The sequence below is a fragment of the Schistocerca piceifrons genome, chromosome 2 (assembly GCF_021461385.2).
Source record: "Schistocerca piceifrons isolate TAMUIC-IGC-003096 chromosome 2, iqSchPice1.1, whole genome shotgun sequence".
Lineage (NCBI taxonomy): Eukaryota > Metazoa > Arthropoda > Insecta > Orthoptera > Acrididae > Schistocerca > Schistocerca piceifrons.
The window spans coordinates 825,603,856-825,623,112 of record NC_060139.1 but is presented as its reverse complement, the minus strand read 5'-3'; the positions used below and the strand labels follow the sequence as shown (position 1 = coordinate 825,623,112).

General features: G+C 40.0%; 1 protein-coding gene across 1 annotated transcript in view; it reads left to right on the top strand.

Moving 5' to 3' along the window:
• The window catches only part of LOC124776875 (potassium voltage-gated channel protein Shaw-like), a 382,737-nt gene extending 365,821 nt beyond the window's left edge, over positions 1-16,916 (top strand). Inside the window, exon 5 of the mRNA XM_047252057.1 lies at positions 14,679-16,916. Within this exon, the coding sequence (XP_047108013.1) occupies positions 14,679-14,716 (38 nt within the window). The 3' untranslated portion in view covers positions 14,717-16,916. The remainder of the gene's footprint in view (positions 1-14,678) is intronic.
• Positions 16,917-19,257: the final 2,341 nt, after the last annotated feature.

The window sequence follows — 19,257 nt, the reverse complement described above, 5'->3', positions numbered from 1 at the left end:
CCATGAAATGTTCTAATAATGGTAAATACGAAACAACTATTATTCAATTGCTTGTAGGTTACATTTCTAATTCACTCACTTTTTTGTACCAGTTGGTTTTGTCAGTAAAATCTTCAGTCCCTTATACAAAACAGTACTTCCCACAACGTTGTTATACACCTACAAATGAATCGCATGCTGCATAAACTGCAGTAGGTTTCACCAGATCCATATTGCTTTCAGATCCCTCTCTAGACCGACCGACTAGTCATGTCAATACCAGGATAAAGCATGTATCTCGTTTAACCTATTACGTGACTGGGCCACAACGCTACAACCTGCAGTGTGTCGTTCAACTCGTTTTGATTTTTACGTTCCAGTGTTGTCGCACTCAGTGCATGGCTTCTGACCCAAATAGTTCAATACGAAGATCATGTGTTAGCATTAATTTCAGCAGAATGTGCGAAAACAATACTTCTGATGCTTAGGTAGAAGTGTGTAAGATTGTGTTTCATTTTAATGCGGCTTTGTTTAGATTAAGTGTTTCGTCTATCTTAGACATAAAAAAGGGCCACGAACATAATTCATTTAATACTTGCTAACCTGTCTTTACAAAGAAGTTGCTTAAATCGGATCCGACGAACAAGTAGTGTCCACGTAGTTCATGTTCGAAGGAAGAAGGAAGAAAAATTTTGTTTCAAAAACCCCGCCACCTAAGACGTCATTATAGACGAGAGTGGGTATAGTAATGTACGTATGTGTAAATTAAATAGTAAGGCACAGATGGTTCAGTATGTAAGATGATATACAAAAAGAAATTTTTATGTATTTGGTTCCGATTCATTGGTATCGGTGGTGTTCAAATTCGTCTACAGATTCGACAAAAATGGTGTCGCGGCTCAGGTATCTCCATGGACAGCGTAACTAAAAAGGGTTTTGAAATAAGGATGTTGGATGGGAGGTAGGAGGATTCGATTAATGGAAGGTACTTAACTGATTGACATCTCATGCGCTAGAGACAGAAAATACTCGTCCAGAAAAATGACAGGAATATCACGGAAGAATAGCACCCGCACCGAGAAACAATTGGCCGTGCCGTGACGCAGCGGATATATGGAAGAGAGCAATAGGCACGTGAACAATAACCGCTTGCACTCGTAACAAGACAAGTAGGTCAGTTGCCGTTCTGTTGTGAGCAAATTTCTCTACTTCATATAGGTTGCAAATTCGAAATCATAGCATCAATCGATGTGACCGAGTAAACGTCATAAACCGTTTATTTTGAACAGGTGGACTGAAATGACTCTCTCAACTGTTCAGATTACACCAGTAGTTGCTGGAAACTATTTAAAAACGTAAAATGAATAGAGAAGTCGATGAATTAGCTCAATGGGGTAAAACTCAAGCCTTTAAGGAATATTAAAATCTTCATAATAATAGCAGCATAAATAAGTAGCTGATGTAATAGTTAGTGTTGAGTGAAGGGAAGGAATTAGAAAAAAAGAAATCTCTAATTACGTCTGTGATTTGTGTTAATAGTTCCTGCATAAACAAGAAAATGAATTATTACTAGGAGAAAAACGATGGATTATATAGTTTGTATTACAAAACGAGTTCCAAAGCAGAAGCGACACTGCGAAGCGTATACAAGAGCAAGTATAAACCGTGTGTATTTCTTCTTGATTCTTGTTGATGATAAAGTATGTGCGAATAAAAACGTAAAATAAAAACAACTATGATCAGTATGGATTTGGAAGAAGTGAATAGAAAAACTTGACGGAGTGAAAGAAAAGGATGTTAGTTGTCGAAATATTAAACATGGGTTTGAAAAAAAGTGTAGGACGAATTCTTATCAAAAATTTAGCTTCGAAAACCACTGTAAGGGGACAAAGGAGAGAACTGACAGAATGAAGTTGTAAAATGCAGCTCGTCTGATAGAGAACATTAGTCTAGAGATGACCATTTTGAAGCAAATGGTTGATTACTTTTGAGAAACGAAATGTCTGATCTCAAAGAGGACAACTGAAACTACCAATGCAGGATGTCGACGTCTTCTCGTAACGATGATGTTGCATGTGTTTCACAAACGGCCCGTCCAATGATCTCATATCCTTCTGTCTTGTTGGTATGACTTTACTTGCCTTACGTCCAGTGAGATGACTTCCAACAAATTCGACACTATATCTCTTAAGAACTGCAAAAGCTTATGACTATTTAGAGTTCCATTAGTGATAGACGTACTAATGATGTATTTGTTGAAAAGCATGCATCCCGTTTTAACGACTAAGTTCGTTGGCCCGCTTTTCTCAGCCAGCGTGGCTTTCCAACTGACCAATAGTGCTTACTGCAACAACTGATTTGCCCAATTTTTGTAAACGATGCTTCATCGATAAGCAAAAGCTTATGTAGAAAAGTTTTCAGTATAATTAGACATTATTCGGAGAAATGTAACTGATTTTTAAAGTCAGTGAGATGGTGGGGCCGGTGGAGCGAAATGTGGAAAAGAAGTACATTAGAATTTAGTTTTCATGGATCACTCCTTTGGCTGATCCCACTTGCACATTCAAGCTGGTTCATTGCAATTCATAGATTGTGTGTTACTGCCACTGAAATGTTGGTTGGTTTTATCTCATAGGATGTCGTTCTTTTTCGTTGGTGTATTGTCTTTTCTTCGCTCTTTACAATTCTTAACTTTATTTTGAACTGTTTACAAAGACATATTGGGTGTTTGGCATGTTTGCGACACGTGTAGGATACACCCACAACTCTGCTTTAATAATCTGTGGACATTTGCCTGAAACAAAAACCATATCCACTTCTTAGACTCTAACATACTTTATAAAGGTCTGAGTAGCGTTGCGAGTATATTGCCTGATAGCTTCAACAGCAGAACACAGAATGACTGGCATCAAATACACAGAAAAATACATGCTACTTGGAGGGACCTCTTGTCCTAAATGTCTGACATTGGTTTACGTCCCTTTTATCTTGTAACTGTTTTATTAGATTCCACAAATATTATGTTAAAATCTTCTTCGAAGGCACTTCCGAACGCCACAGGAATCGTATATAGTTCCATTTAAAAACAAGTCAGTGATACAATACAGCAACTACACTGCCGGAACGAAAAACTGGTACACCACGAAAGACGATATCGATTTTTATCCCATGAGAGGATATGCCACCTGGGGGATAGTAAATGTATCGGTAATCTTTTCAACGCCGTCAATCAACAGACAGCGTAGCTGCATAGCCACCAGAGCACCATCTGTGTCTGTCTTGCAACAAGGAATTCTCACACACAAAGTCCCGATATGATGCAAACGCGCGAAGCAAAGAGGCAACCACGCCACGGATATGCTCTCGTGCTTCATACAATCATCTTAGCGAGTTTGCACGGGTTCACATTGTGGTCTTCCGAGGGGAGGGATGGTCCTTTCGGAGAATTAGCACACAAGCAGGACGTGCGGCAGCCATGCAACGATGCTGCTATCAATAGTCACGTGCACTCTTACTTCCTTTATTGAATATTTGTGTGACCTGTACAACTTTCCGGTCTTTGGATACGGACCTCTCGTCGAGCGAATGCTATTGCATCAGCATACCCTGAAATGAACCTAACTGGTGTGCAGTCTGGACCGGAAGACTTGCTTTTGTTAACTGATTAAGTTGCCTCACATCTCCGAGGGTTTCTATGGGGATGCTCACGTGACCAATGATACCAGCATCATTTCACAACTGAAGCAACACGCCCAATAAGTGTGCCAGTTCTCCTAAAGGAAAATACCGCCACTCCCACATCGCAATTTGACCCCTTTTAAACTCACTCAGATGGCCGTAGGAAGCACGAGTGCGTCTCCGTGGCGTGGTTGCCTGCTTGCTTCATACGTTTGCATCACGCGGAGCCTTCTGGCTGTAAGCTTTTCCTGTTAAAGGGTAGACAAAGGTGGTGTTCTGGTAGATATGCCACTACGCTTGACGGATGACTTTGAAACTGTTATCAGTACACCTACCATCCCCCAAGGTGGATATGTCGTCATCGCATCAAAATCGACGTCGTCATTCCAGGTGTAAGAACAAGAAAGAATGTGTGTATGTGTGTGTGTGTGTCAGTGTGTGTGTGTGTGTGTGTGTGTCTGTGTGTGAGAGAGAGAGAGAGAGAGAACGTTTAAGCCTCTCTGAGGCGAACAAAGCTAAATAAAATAAACGATCCCGTGTGAAAGAAGCTAGTCGTCCAATAACCCGACTGGCGCGGCGGTAGCATCCGATCTCAGACCTTGCCCAAGCGCAGTGACCTAGCTGCGGCGAACTGGCGCGGCGCGTGTTCACTACGGAGATAATGAGTATTAAGGAGTGTCCCGCGCAGTTGCGAGGCCTGCACCGTGTCCCATTTGTTTGTGTTTGCAGTCTGCATGTCTGTGTGGCCCTGCTGACCGTACTGGTGCCCCGCAGTTGACCAGCAAACCATGGAATGTGTTTTGGTGCTTCCGCCTGCCCCCTCGCATGCTATAACATTACTTTTACTGCAGTATTTTAATGCGATTTATATTTATTTCATTTTACATTAAGAAATTTGAGATTAACATTTACATCTTAGTTCATTAAATTTTAAAAAAAGTATTTTAGCTGCCCTAATACAGAAGTAAATTTGTGTTACCGTTTTGTCCCAGCTAAATCCGGTACCTGTTAGAACAACATTTTGGTGTGACAAGGAAGTGGCTCATACAAAGGTTGTTTGGCTCCTTAAGAAATATCTATGTTCGCTACCGAAAATCACTTGAGTGACGTATTCTAACATTACCAAATTCGCTCTCTTATTTTGCAAATGGCAGTGTGATTGTTTTTTTTTTCCTTCAGCAGAATAGCTTTTCCACAGAGGTTGGAGAAAAATATGCAAACGGAGAGAAACACATGCTTGAACGTCAGTGCAGATGCTGCCAAACCTGGAGATGGCGCTGTTTTAGTTGACCACGAACGGCACCTGTGTAATGTCCTCAATATGTTACAAGTGTCAGTCGTCGTCAGAACTGTGTCCTGGATAGTTGCGAGTGTGTTACGTCAGAGCCAAGTGAATTTGAAATTGGACAAATTTTTTATACTCTTTGTTGTATCCGTAATTGGAGAAACAACAAATAACGACTGGCGTGAGTTCCAGTTCTGTTTATTGCCAATAGTTCCACAATAACAACACAACTTGGTGCTTGATCAAGAGCAGCGTCTGGGCTGCAGAGTCCAAGTCCGATATGGTAAACAGTCGTAGTGTAGAGTCGTTCCGGGGTGCGACGCCGACGAAGCACGTAGGTAGCCCAACACGAGACTGCCAGGCGTGGCGGTGTATGCGGCTATATAGGATGAGTGGCGGAGGAATAGGCCCACCGAACCCGAGTCCGCTTGTCGTGTCCTGTTATGATTGGCTGCGCGGCCTCACGTAACTGTCTCTCCGGAGTCCGCAGCTCGTGGTCGTGCGGTAGCGTTCTCGCTTCCCGCGCCCGGGTTCCCGGGTTCGATTCCCGGCGGGGTCAGGGATTTTCTCTGCCTCGTGATGACTGGGTGTTGTGTGCTGTCCTTAGGTTAGTTAGGTTTAAGTAGTTCTAAGTTCTAGGGGACTGATGACCATAGATGTTAAGTCCCATAGTGCTCAGAGCCAACTATCTCTCCGGAGGACGCCGGCCGAGGTTGCCATGACAGTGCGGAGGCACTCAGTGTGTGAGGCCCGCGCCTGCGCTGTACGTAAAATGGTTCAAATGGCTCTGAGCACTATGGGACTTAACATCTATGGTCATCAGTCGCCTAGAACTTAGAACAACTTAAACCTAACTAACCTAAGGACATCACAAAACACCCAGTCATCACGAGGCAGAGAAAATCCCTGACCCCGCCAGGAATCGAACCCAGGAACCCGGGCGCGGGAAGCGAGAACGGTACCGCACGACCACGAGCTGCGGACGATGTACGTAAAGACCGCGGCCACGTAGCTGCAGGCGCCACGGTGTGGGCATTGACTATACCACACTCTTATTCTGGGTGCTTCAGTAACAAGGTAACCGAAATCTTCTTGTTTCAAGATGTCCGTATCGAAGTTTATGCAGCATTCAGCTAAATTTGAAGAACGTCATCCGTGGAGTCACAACGCAGACGAAAGTGTCGGCTGTGTGATCGTGGCGGACGGTCTTTGAAGTGGATTTTGACGAAAAATAAGAAGTTGGCAGCTGAAGAAGTCACTGCAGGAATGAATGTCGCAGTCACCAAACCTATCACCACGAAAACAAAACGAAAGGATCTCCATATCCTGGGATTCCATGGCGAGCTGGAATTCCGGTGCCACTCATCAGCGACACAAATGTCCGTGTCAGGAAAACGTGTTTTTGGAGCCCAACAAAACCTGGGATAGCGGCCTATGGAAGAAAGTCATTTGGTCGGATGTGTTGTTGTTTCACACTGTTTCTAACTTCTGACAGAGTTTAAGATCCAAGAGCGAAACACGGCGGGGTTCCGTGACGATTTGGGCACCAGTGCTACTCTGTGAGCCCACAATATTGCCAAAGATTGTGTGAGCATTTTGGGTTATCAGGTCCATCGCATGGTACAATTTTTGTTCCCCAAAGGTGATGCAGTGCCCGAAAACGACAGAGAAACTGTTCACACACCTCGCAGCATCGTTCAGGAGTGCTTTTGTGAGGACGAGAATGAAATGTCTCATCTTTCGTGGCCGCTACAGTCGCCGGATCTCATTATTTTTGGGTCTCATTGTTATTGGGTCTTGGTGCTTTGGAGAGAAGGCTGCAAGGTCCTTATCGTCCTCAGTCAGTGTTACCTGAATTTGACACCGGAAAGACGTGTTAAGATTCCCTCGAAAATCGTGTAAGACCTTTATTTATGAATTCTGAGACGACCGGAATGTTTTGTGTTCCCATATTTTTGTACACCCCTGCAAATAAGACGCAACAGTCGCAGGTTCGAATCCTGCCTCGGGCATGGATGTGTGTGATGTCCTAAGGCCACTTAGGTTTAATTAGTTCTAAGTTCTAGGCGACTGATGACGTCAGAAGTTAAGTCGCATAGTGCTCAGAGCCATTTGAACCATTTTTGCAAATAAGAAAATTTCAGTGATAGACTTCCCTTCTTGAACTGACACACGTTCACGTGTGTGCGAAATCAAATGAGACTTAACTGCTAAGGTCATCAGTCCCTAAGCTTACGCACTACTTAACCTAAATTATCCTAAGGACAAACACACACACCCACGCCCGCGGGAGGACTCGAACCTCCGCCGGAACCAGCCGCACAGTCCATGACTGCAGCGCCCTAGACCGCTCGGCTAATCCCTCGCGGCTCTTGAATTGTGTTAACAGTAAAAATACATTGGCTACTGCTTGATACAAAAATTTAAATGACTATTGCGATTCCCAAGTTATTATTGCCATTTGAAATTGTACACTGCCAAGAACTACACTCCACACACACTAGCGCAGAGGAGGCATCCGATAAGTGATGTTTACGCCTATCTCTACGGTGAGTGGGCTGACCATTCGGGTGACGTAGCAACAGGAGGAAAATCAAATTTCCCAACACATTTAGTATTTTTATCGGATCCACAAAAACGATATACCGTTGTATTTTATTCACAGATCTCCATTTATGATGGAAAAAGTTATCATGTTTTCATTTGGACGAATACTGGTAGCCGTTGGTCTTTATTTGATGTGTCAGTCGAGTACTTATCGGAGTGTAATCGTTTAGGCCTTTTTGAACCAAACGACCGTAGTCTGAACCAACTTTTGTCACATTAAAGTTAACATATTTCTTGCAGAAGCTACACCCAGAAAGGTCACGTCTGTATTCGGTGCATTGCAATCTTTAACAGAGGCATAGTACATAACGCCAGTGCTTATCAAAAAGGAAAGGACAGTACCGTATAGATTAATAGCAGATGATGGACGGATAACGGATGCTGACGATCCAAACCATTAAGACCACTGCGAACCACGATATTCAGTTACGTCTGCCGGTATTACAGGCACGAGGAAAGTATTATTTAGAGCTGATATTCTGATGAAAAAAAGTTCCGTATTTAAAATATGTGCTAAATCTTTTAGTTCCGCAAAACGTCAATCAAGTGGTTTTCGGTATCATACACCGATTCTCTTTTATTACCAAAAAAAGTTCGTGTAAATCATTTTCTTGACACATCCATTTTATTGACAGATAAAAATCAACATTGGAAGAATATAAGAGGAGTAAAGATAAATCGTACTGGCCGTGGAATAAGGAAATCCACTGACATAAGCGACTTTCGCAAAACACATGTTGTTGTAGCTCTGCACACGCTAACGTGCGTCTTGCAAGCGTCGAAGCTGTTCGGCTTTTCGTGTGCTACTGTCGCCAGCATCTATGAAAACTGGTGGGGGAATGGTGAAACCAGGCATAGGTGACAATGTGGTCGACCTCAGTAAGTCTCAGATCGTGGAGGTCGATGGTGTGTTCGATGTAGGATAGGTGAACTGCCTCAGATATGACGACAGAGTAAACCGCTGGTGCAGGCACAAGTATTTCGGCGAAAACCGTTAGAGGACATTGATTAACAGGTGTTTCTGCAGCAGGCGACCCCTAAGTCTCTCCGTGTTGACTCAAAGGCATCGTCCACTGTGACTGCAGTCGGATCTGTGTTATAGATATGACACAGCGGATCAACGGAACGTGTCGCCTGGTAGGATTAATCACGTTTCTTGAGTTCGGATACGCCGGCATTCGGGTGAACAGCAGTTCGAAAAATACACCCCACTATGTCGATAGGTCCGCGAGGGCACTATTTAACTCGGAGGACTTTTACCTTGGCTTCCATATAACTTCTAGTAGTAAACGATGTCACCGCAATAAATGTGGACTATGTGAAAATTATCATGGATTGTCCGCATTGCATCTTTTGGCTCTTGGTGTGTTCTGCGACGGCGAAGATGCCTTTCAGCAGGATAACTGTCCGAGGCACTATAACTGTGCGTCACACGCGGCTAGTATCTTTCAACAGTCGTTTGAGGAGCATGACTATGAACTCACGAGAAGGTCATGTCACGGATACCATATTTGTCACGCATGATTCCGATGGAACACGACTGGGACGCTATTGGGCTTCAGCTCTGCACCCACGGACAACCGGTCATTAAATTATGAGAATCACATAATTAAGTTACCAGTGTGTAGATATCTGTTTCCACATACCTCCTAAGCCAAACGTACCTCCTAAGCCAAACCTAAGCCATGCAGAATAACTGCTGTGCACCGTTCCAAAGGTGGGCAAACACGATACGACGCAGGTCGTAACGTTTAGGTTTATCAGAGGAAACTAAGAAACCTACATGTACGGCAAACCGAAATTCGTGAACTTTACAGCACCAACACACATCTTACTGGCAAGAACTGTATATCTCAAATTAAGAACGTGACAATTTAAAACTGATTAAGGTTACAGAAGTGTACACTCTAAGGAAAAAATACGTACTATTCAGAAATATTCGGTGATTTATTCGAGAGAAGAGTTTTACAAATGGAGCGCGACAGTAACACTTTGGTCTACTTCTGGCTCTTACTCAAGCAGATATTCGGCTGGGAACGGATTGATAGAGTTGTTGGATGGCCTCCAATTGCGTACAATTAAAGCGTTAGATAGTCAAACTCCTGAGCTCTTTGGAGGGCTCTACCCATAACGCTACAAGCTTTCTCAATTGAAATCCGGCGGTTTGGCAAGCGCAAAAATAAGTACAGTAGAGCGTCGATTATTCGAAAGTCGATCAACCGAACGACCGCTTAACCGAACTGTGTACTCGCTCGCACCTGTTACTCTCCCACCCTACCGTCCATCATCCCCCTCACTCCAAAACCAAGTTTCCCACAGTAGTCGCCCCACTGGGCCACCGCTGGCGGAACATTGCTTCTAATGGCGCCTTCACAAGGCGCTGCTGACCGGCCAAGCCGCCAGTCGCTGTGTTTCAACAATCAGCACACTTCTGTCTGCTTGGCACTGGCAGTAGAAGTAGCGGCAGTATCAAAGCTGTTCACAGCAACAGCTGCGCCAGCTTAGAGTTGAGGCGTGCCGCTCCGCGCAGTTTGAAGAATTGTGCGCCCCCGAGAAGAGCTTATCACGGTGCATACAGTCACCTTCTCTTGTCTGTTACGACCACTTGTGTGCTGCTGCGTGAAGAAGTGAACTTGACGATACAAAATGCTTAAACGTAAACGTGTTGTCCTTCCTATGACGGACAAGTGCGAGATTATTACTATATATTCCTACTGAAGTTGCCTTTGTATGTTACTTGGTAATACTAAAAGAGATGCCTGTTTTTATGAATAAATTTACTGTACAGTACTTATTTTTGGCAAATAAACATGTACAGTTCGATTATCCGAACAAACCAGTTTTCCGAACACCCATGTCCCCCAATTACTTCGGATAATCGACGCTCTACTGTAGTAGTAACTCTCGTCGTATGCGGGTGGCCATTATCTCGCTGAAATGTAAGCCCAGCACAGCTTGCCATGAAGGGGAGCAAAACGGGGAATAGAATATCGTCGACGTACCGCCGTGCTGTAAGGCGCCATGAATGACAACCAAAGGAGTACTTCTATGAAATGAAATGGCACCCCAGACCACAACTGCCTGCTGTCGCGCCGTACGGCGGGTGACCATCAGGTTGATCTCCCTCCGCTGTCCAGGGCGTCTGCAGACAAGTTTTTGCTAGTGATTGTGGCTCACTTCGTAGCACGACTCATCACTGAGGATAATTCTATCCCAGTCAATGAGGATCCAGGGCGAATGTCCTCGACACCATTGCAAACAGTAGTTTTGGTGTGCAGGTGTTTATGGAAGTCGGCGCAAGGGCCACAATAAGCTCAGGCCCCTTTCTGAGAGCCGCCTATTAATGGTCCTTGTGCTCAGTGAAGCACCAGTTGTACATCGGATCGGTGATAATGTTGAATCTGAGGATCTGAGTGATTGCTTGATCATCTCGTTCGGTCGTCTCTCTAGGTCGACCGCTTCCTTCCTGATGCGGTGTTCGGCCATGGTTCACGCAACCTAACCTACGTAGTCGAATAGTGGCTTCTGTTTAAACGACGAGTCATTTGCCGATTATTCCAACCGGCTTCTATGAGCCCACCTGCACGTCCTCTGTCAAATGCGGACATCTGTGTATATTGTTCATGGGTCTGTCTGCAAGATATAGTTACTGTTTAACTGATTACACGGAACGAAATTCGCAAAGAATTTATGCCCTGATCCACTGCTTGCTATCCTTGCCAGCTGCGCCATAAAATTGCACTGAAGCTTCACGCAGTATCGGAGTTTCTTTGAAGTAAGGAAACGGATCTTACTGAGGACCCGAATCAGCTCTATACTCGTAAATGAGACAGGTGTTTGCAAATTGCTTGTGCTTCTTAACAAGTAATTGCCAGCCGCATCGAGGTCAGCGATACCACCAAGAAAAACAGTACACATCAACCTTCGATGCGTGCACGACAGAATACACCATTGTTTGCAGATCATGACTGGTGGTCGAAATGGGAGTATTACTTGTTATAGGAAGTTGCTAACGAGCATTGAATCCACGGAGCGTGCAAGCGTAGTGCCCATGAGTTAATTTATTGTTGTAGGTAGATGAGAAAACGGTTCGTTCAAAGGCACAAGGAGCTGCCCGAGATTCTCAACAAATATTTGTTCGAAGGAATTATGTTGGGTCGTGTCGGGAAATTTCGTCTATAAGAACGTAACAATGTATTCTGGAAATACACTCGGCTAAGGAAATTGTATGCAGACATCTGGCGAAACGGAAATTACATTATTAAACAACATGTTAAAGTAAAGGAGTAAAGTAACAAGGAGTCCAGAGTTCAATTTTAATCTTAGATAATACAGCAGTATGCATGCACCGAGACTTACGCTATGAGTGGTATAGTTGTTGTGTGTTGATCATATCAACACGTAGTTTAAATTCTCACTTTCTAGTCTTAATTATTCATCACAGATTATTCATTTTTGAATCCTACAGCATCAGCATTAATCTGATCCTTATGTTCGGGGTCATCCTATTACGTGAGACATCAGAAAGGGTGAAAGTTGACTGATAGAGAGTTTTGATGAATAATTTTTGGCTCTACCAAACTCCAGATATTATTCAATCGTCAACATATCGCTCAAAATGTAATCCACAGTTTCTGTACCGTTTATCATTTTTGGAAGAAAAATTGCGTATTCTCTGCCATACATGAGCAGGTTTTCCTGCCGAAAGCCGGCACATAGGGACACGTTAAGGGCAGGTGATATCTCGAACTCTCATTGCAGTAAAGCTGATGTCGAAATTGCCGTCAATGCATAGGAGTGAAAACTCTAAACCATTACTTAGGACTGGTACAGCATTTCACTAGTAACGGCAAGTTGTCAGGTGTACAACATATAAGCAGCTATTACTGTAGGATGTGCTGAAGCGGAGACGTGGCGTTTTTGCTCTCAAAATGAGATCGATTGCTTTCAGATGACAACTGGAGACTTACATGGGAAGTATACTACCAACGAGCCTCCGATTTTGCTCATGTTTCGCCCGACGAAGTACATACGTAGGTAAGACAAATCCTGCTCTATTACGATGCGCTTCTCCACTTTTTCGAGAAATCAAGGTTCAAAGTTATATGGTCAGCAGCTTTAGCACTACCGGCAAAGGCGCTACACTGAAAGTCGGCTTGTAGTGCGAGAGTCACTTGTTCATTTCATTTATAATCTTCCACGAGACACTTACATTTCTTCGTCATTGAAGCTCCTAATAACTGTACCATGGTAAAAACACAGCAAACATATTTTCGTAGTACACAAAAGCAAGCGACCGCCCTGAGCGTTTATGAACTGTTGACAAACAACTTGATCACCTGTACCAAGGGAATAAAGTCATCTCCTAAACGGCAGGTAGTAAATCAAACTCTTCGCGATCCACGAGCATGGGATGTAGCTGCTGTCTACTGACATTTCCAACGCAATGGAAATACAGCGTACGTTATTCGAAGAAGGTATTGGGGGACAGCTTGAGGAGGTAACAAAGATTAATTAAAGTTTACGTAAATGCGTAATACGAAACTGCTGAACTACATAGCTGCGCTATGAAAGGCATCAGTAGGTAAAGGATTGAAACAAGAATTGAAATCAGAAAATGTCAAAGGACTTTCGAAGTCCAGTCATACACTTCACAAAATCCCAGACATGAGGACATGGACGCTAGCATCTTTCAGCTACTGCAATATGTAATGCTGAACACAACTTGAATATCTGCAACTAAGTCCTCCCAAATGTAATGTGCTGATACAATTTCATAATATTAGCTGCACAATATTTTTTCCTGTTAACTATAAATATTTAGAACTGTTACCTTGATACAGTTATATGAATTTAATCCTACATATATAATGTGATAAATATATATCTTTCATGATCTTCGAAATTTTTAACTGAATGTATCATCTATTGGACAGTGACGAAACAGTATGTTAAAATGTTTGTGTTGCAACGAAGTAATGTACACTACCATAGGTATTATACATTGACAGTTAAAAGTTCTTGTTTGATCGCTCATATACATTCAGATGATAATACCATATAATTACTAATTAACTGTTAACATTTTTCTCACATTAAGTGAAGTACTAAATCAATTCCCTTAAAATGACTCTCATAATTTGACGTTATACAAAATTTAAAGGTTTCTGTTCTAATAGCATTTTTAATTTCCATTTCACATTGTATGAAAATGCTGTTTTAAAATTGAAAGGAATTACGTTCCACTGCATTTCCACAAATTATTCCGATATTTTTGCATTTTGTTCAGTAGAAACAATGCTGGTGCTGAAATGAGAAATTACAGCTGAAGAAACACTGTATAAAATGCCTCACTCGCTCACTCTTCATTTTTGTGGTCGTTGGTACATGACAAGCATTATGTTAATTAGATATTTGGCACTATCATATTATCTCAATTTTAGTAACAAGCAAAATATTGATAAGCAATAAAACTGATGTAGATGTAATTAGGTGCACCCTTAGCAACACGTTTTTCAATTATTGGAAGACAAATATTATGATATTTACTATGTAACTGTATCATTGCTTTGACAGAGATGATGTGATTCTAATTGTCAATCTCAATTTGAAACGTTAGCGATAAAATACTGTAACTGTTATTTGTCCCATTTCGAGCTCACCAGTTCATGCACATGTGGCCTATAGTTTCAATATCTTAAAGCAATCAAGCAAGACACTACTGATTTGAATATGTCATAATGACACATTTGATTCAAGATATATAAAATGATACAGAAACTACATTACTTTCCCATAATTTGATAGTTCTACAAAATTCTGCTGGAAATTAAGCTTTACATTAGTTTAGTGTAACTAGTTTCTTCATATATTGCTTCAGCTTGATATATAACTCACAATTTTGTATGTAATACTTCGAGCACAATTAGAATGTAGGAAATTATCATTAGAATGTCATTACATAAACTCAGTAAACAAGTATCCTGTGTGAAAAATAATGTACATTAGCCTCCTCAGTATTGTCATTTCTGCTTATTTGCTTGAATTCTAAGTCTCTCATTTAGATTTACTCTTGTACACACCAAAAATGTAAGTACTTAACCAATGTATTTGTTCATATTCATTACAGATCAGTTTGACAAGAAGCCCAAACAGCGTCCATTTTGACGGCTTTCAGTGGAATTGACAGCTGCCTTGGTGCAAAGTGTCGTGTCTTGGTCTTGGGGTGCTTGGCTGAGAGTGAATCATCAACATCATTTTGTCACAAAAGGATGATTTCTCAAATATTAAATCTCTTCTAATTTAATTCATCCAAAGCTCTGGGAAAAGGTCTTACTGAGTATTTTATCATCATCAAGTTTTAATATACTAAAGTAAAATTTTAGAAATGCTATTCAGTGCCATAAAATAGCAATGTACCATAAAACTGACAATAAGTCAACAATATTATGTATTTAATTTGTACAATTTTACACTGTCATATCTTGTGAATCGGCATTTGGATATGGGTGTTATTACCCAAAAAGAAAACACTTTAATCCACGCTATACAGGGTTTATCAAAAACGTTCAGAAAAAGTCTCCCATTTGTCGTCCTCTTGTGAGATTATGTTTGATGTACTTAGTGAAACTTGGTGCTTCATCTGGAAATGGCTATTGAAATGCTAGCAGTGTGATTAAAATACTCCCAGTTTAGCATTTCAGGGATGTGTCTCACAGATAAGAATATGTCGAGTTTTATTTCTCAGGAATTTTTAAGGCACGAGTTACACTACTGTAAATGGGCTCAGTTGCTGGTGAAAGAAGTAACATCAGGACTCAAGAAACAATTCGGTCTAGTGAATGTGTGTGAACATTTCATTATGCTAGAGTTATTAGACTACAAAACAACTTGAAGAAATAATGGGGAACAACCTGTATGATATATTTCCTTTATCAGTTTTATCCAGTTACTATATAGAACAATTCTATGTATCACTTGTTATAAGATTTTACTATATGCACAAATATCAAAATATTTTATCACCATTTAAATATTTATCATATAAACCAAGACTAAACATGTCTAACTACAAATATTCTAAACACCCAATTTATATTTTATTTCTAAGAAAATGGCGTTTTTTACCTATAAATACATAAGAGATGCTTCCCATATAACTGCAGGAAGAGAAGTCATGCTACATCCAGAAATCACTATACTATCTCTTTAAAATGAGAAATGTATTCATTATTTTACTTAGCACTGTTTAATGCTTATGACTCAAAATATATTTATTATTTACTTCTAAGAAGCCATAAAATTATTACCTGAGAAGGTAGCCTTCATTTCTTTCAAGATTTTCTGTACACTTAGGCACCTGGATATTTGCTACATGAGTCTGAATTTGATTGTCTTCATTAACGACTACCAACAGTTACCAAATTAAAGCCTTATATTTATGGAAACTGTACCACAATGACCAGTCATATCGCCAAAAACTACTCTGCTGTAAGTTATTGAAGAACAATCACCTTACTACAGTCGTTAAATTTCTAGAATGTATTAGCATGGTATCGTTCTTAATAAGACAGTTGTGTGGATTAAGCAGTAGGAGTATAATTACGTTGCAGCATTTTGTCTGTAGCTGTTGTGTACTTTTTATATAGTTCACCAGAGTTTTCGGTTTCGATTTGTGTTTCCAAACTGAGAAATGCACTTTCCCTCGACTGTCAAGATGGGCAAAAAGTTGTGATAAAGTTTTTAAATACTGTAACCAGCTATCTGGGGAAAAACCATGGATTTAACCAAGTATATATATAAATTGTCACACCACTACCAATGCAATAATGTGGTAATGGGAAAAGACCATCCATAAGAATCTCAGCCATTGTGGATTCAACAGTTAAAATTCGAAATATTCTATAAGCTAGGATAGCTATTGCTACTAGTCATTTAGCGTGATTTTCTTTTCTTTTGTTTTTTTGAGAACAGCAAGTCATGACAGCTAAAACATAACTTCCTGTAACCTGTTCAGCATCATATAGCGTTAGGGAAGTGTAGATATTGCATATATACCATTTTGGGGGTACATTGCAGAACAAGACATGCACAGTTATGTGACTAACATTAATAGTGCTTCAAGGAATTTATGCTACAGAATCTTTGAAACATTAGCAATAATCATAGTTTCTAAGGCGATTACATCTTAAAGGCCCATACATTCCATTATACAAGACAAACACATTTCATTCTGGTTTAATCATTCACTTAAAAAAATTGTAAAGGGAACTGATTCATAAATTGCTAAACAATTTACTTTCATCTGAAATATAACATAGCATCTCTAGTTCTAGTTTAAATCTCTTATATTGTAAAAATACTGTAAAATGACACTTAAACAATAAAAATAAGATTATAAAAGTAAAATTCTTATTATAAATTCGTACTAATGAAAAGAAAAGTGTCACATAACGTAAACAAGAAATCAGACTGTACTCTTATTTTGAATGGGTGTCAATCATTAAACAGTCTTTCAGTGCTTATGGCATCATTTGTATTTCATATCTTATTATATCTATATTGTGCACATACAAGGACTTGAATAAAAATATGTTACTTTTGTCTTACACTATGTTGTTCATTCATAGTAAATCTGTCTTTTGCTGAAATGACTGGTACCAGAACTATTTATTTGCTTTCAAGGGTAATATTAACAATCGGCTATATGTGGCCCAGTTGTTGGTACAGGTGAAATGGATGTAGGTATAGACACAGTGAGTGTGAACTTATTGAGGTGTGCTGCCATCCAAGAATGTGAATACCTAGTTTGGTTATATAACAACTATAAAATAAAAAAGGCCATAGTTTTTGATACATGATGTGAAGAGTCATGTGGGATATCACAGTAATTCTTCCACATTTAAGTTTGCCTTAAGCAACTCAAATATTAGTTCCTTTACTCATCACCTGTTTTTTCCACACATGACTGCAGTTCCATAAACGTTTGTGTAAATTAAATTGAGGTCAACATATTTCAACATAGATAAATTTTGAAAAGTAAAGGCAAATCTATGTCTCATTATTTTTTGTTTAGGCTGATTCATCCATGTTTATTAGCAATTGTGTGAAGGTTACTGCACTCACAAAATTCATTAACAACCAACAGACATCATTCTTTCTCTTTACTTGTAGTCATTCCATGATGATGAGAGTAATACTTATCCTTCGCTAAATACCAATATATTGTGAGGTTAGTGTCATCATCTGGAACTATTTAGGATAGAGCAATGAAATTTTAACACCCTATTATTCTTTTAGCATTATCTTAAATTAAAGACTTTCATAGTGTGCAGCAATTTTAGTAACTTGTACATGCTGATTACGTACAAGAGCAATGGAACTCAGTACTGTTTTAGTACTAGGAAAGAGGTGATGCTTTACATTGTGAAAAGTCTGAGCAACCATATATCACTTTTCACTTGCATCAAAGCATTCTGATAAATAAATACACTGAGAAAAAGTCTATCTATGATCATCTGTTTCCAAGATGTACAACATATTTTGAACAATTCAGCATTTCTTTTAGATCAACTTCATAGCATATAGGCAAAATCAAACTGTTTTGGATGTAGAGACATTTCATCTTAATGGCTAGAGCAGAAGTTAACTGAATACATACTATGTTCCTATATACTGCCTCAGTAGTGGTAAAAGTAGTTTTCTTGAGTAAAAGATAATTTATTATCACATAATCTTTGTTCTGTTAGTGAGAAGCACCAGCCTTAAACTATTATCTCCCATTCTTTACCACTTATATTTTTCATCTCTCTGACAGTCCTGCAATATAAAGCAGAGGAAATAACGGGACCATTCTCAAATTTATTTTCTGTGGAAGTCTCAATCGATTCTATACGTGTTAAGAATGTCTCTTGATTGAACTTTAATAAGTCTACTGCCTGTAGACCATTAAATACATAAAAGTGAGTCAGTGATGACACTGTCACAGTATTCCATCAGCCCACTGTCATTGACCTTCAGAACAAGGTAGTGAGGCAAATATATAACCTTCATTTGTAATATGTAATAAAATGAGAATGTGGCTACTGTTGTTTCTATTATGTACCCCATACTCAAGGAGTGAGTGTCACAGTAGTAGTGCAGTGCTTGGAAAACATTAGAAATGCGACATTAATGCCATTATTGTGGTAATTGCAGTTGTATTTATAATATAGCCTGATTGAAAAGTGAATTTATTTTGAGCTAATTATGGTTTTATTTTTATGAGAAAGGTAATAAACTAAGTTAATCTCCTTTTTGCGAAGGATAGTTGCTGTTAAGGAATACAAAACATGTCTTGTAAGAATTCTATCTTCTTTGTTTATAATATGTTTACCCACATTAGGTGCTCATATTTCACATGTTAATAAAAATATTTAGCTGTGGTGGACTTGCAATAAATGCAAAGAGTCCTTTACATAAAAACTTCCTACATCACACACTAATTTAAGAGGTGGTTCTGAAAAGTTTATATAATTGGAATTAGGCAGCCATTTCATTTGTTGCCAATTTTATATCCTATGTTACATGATTAAAGTGTGATTCACTTGGAATATTATTCACATAAAGTTATCTCAGGGTTTGTTCTATATAATTAACCTTCTTCCATGATAAAGAAGGAAATGGTCACATGCCCCAACACATATGGTGTTATGAAAACACACAGCTAT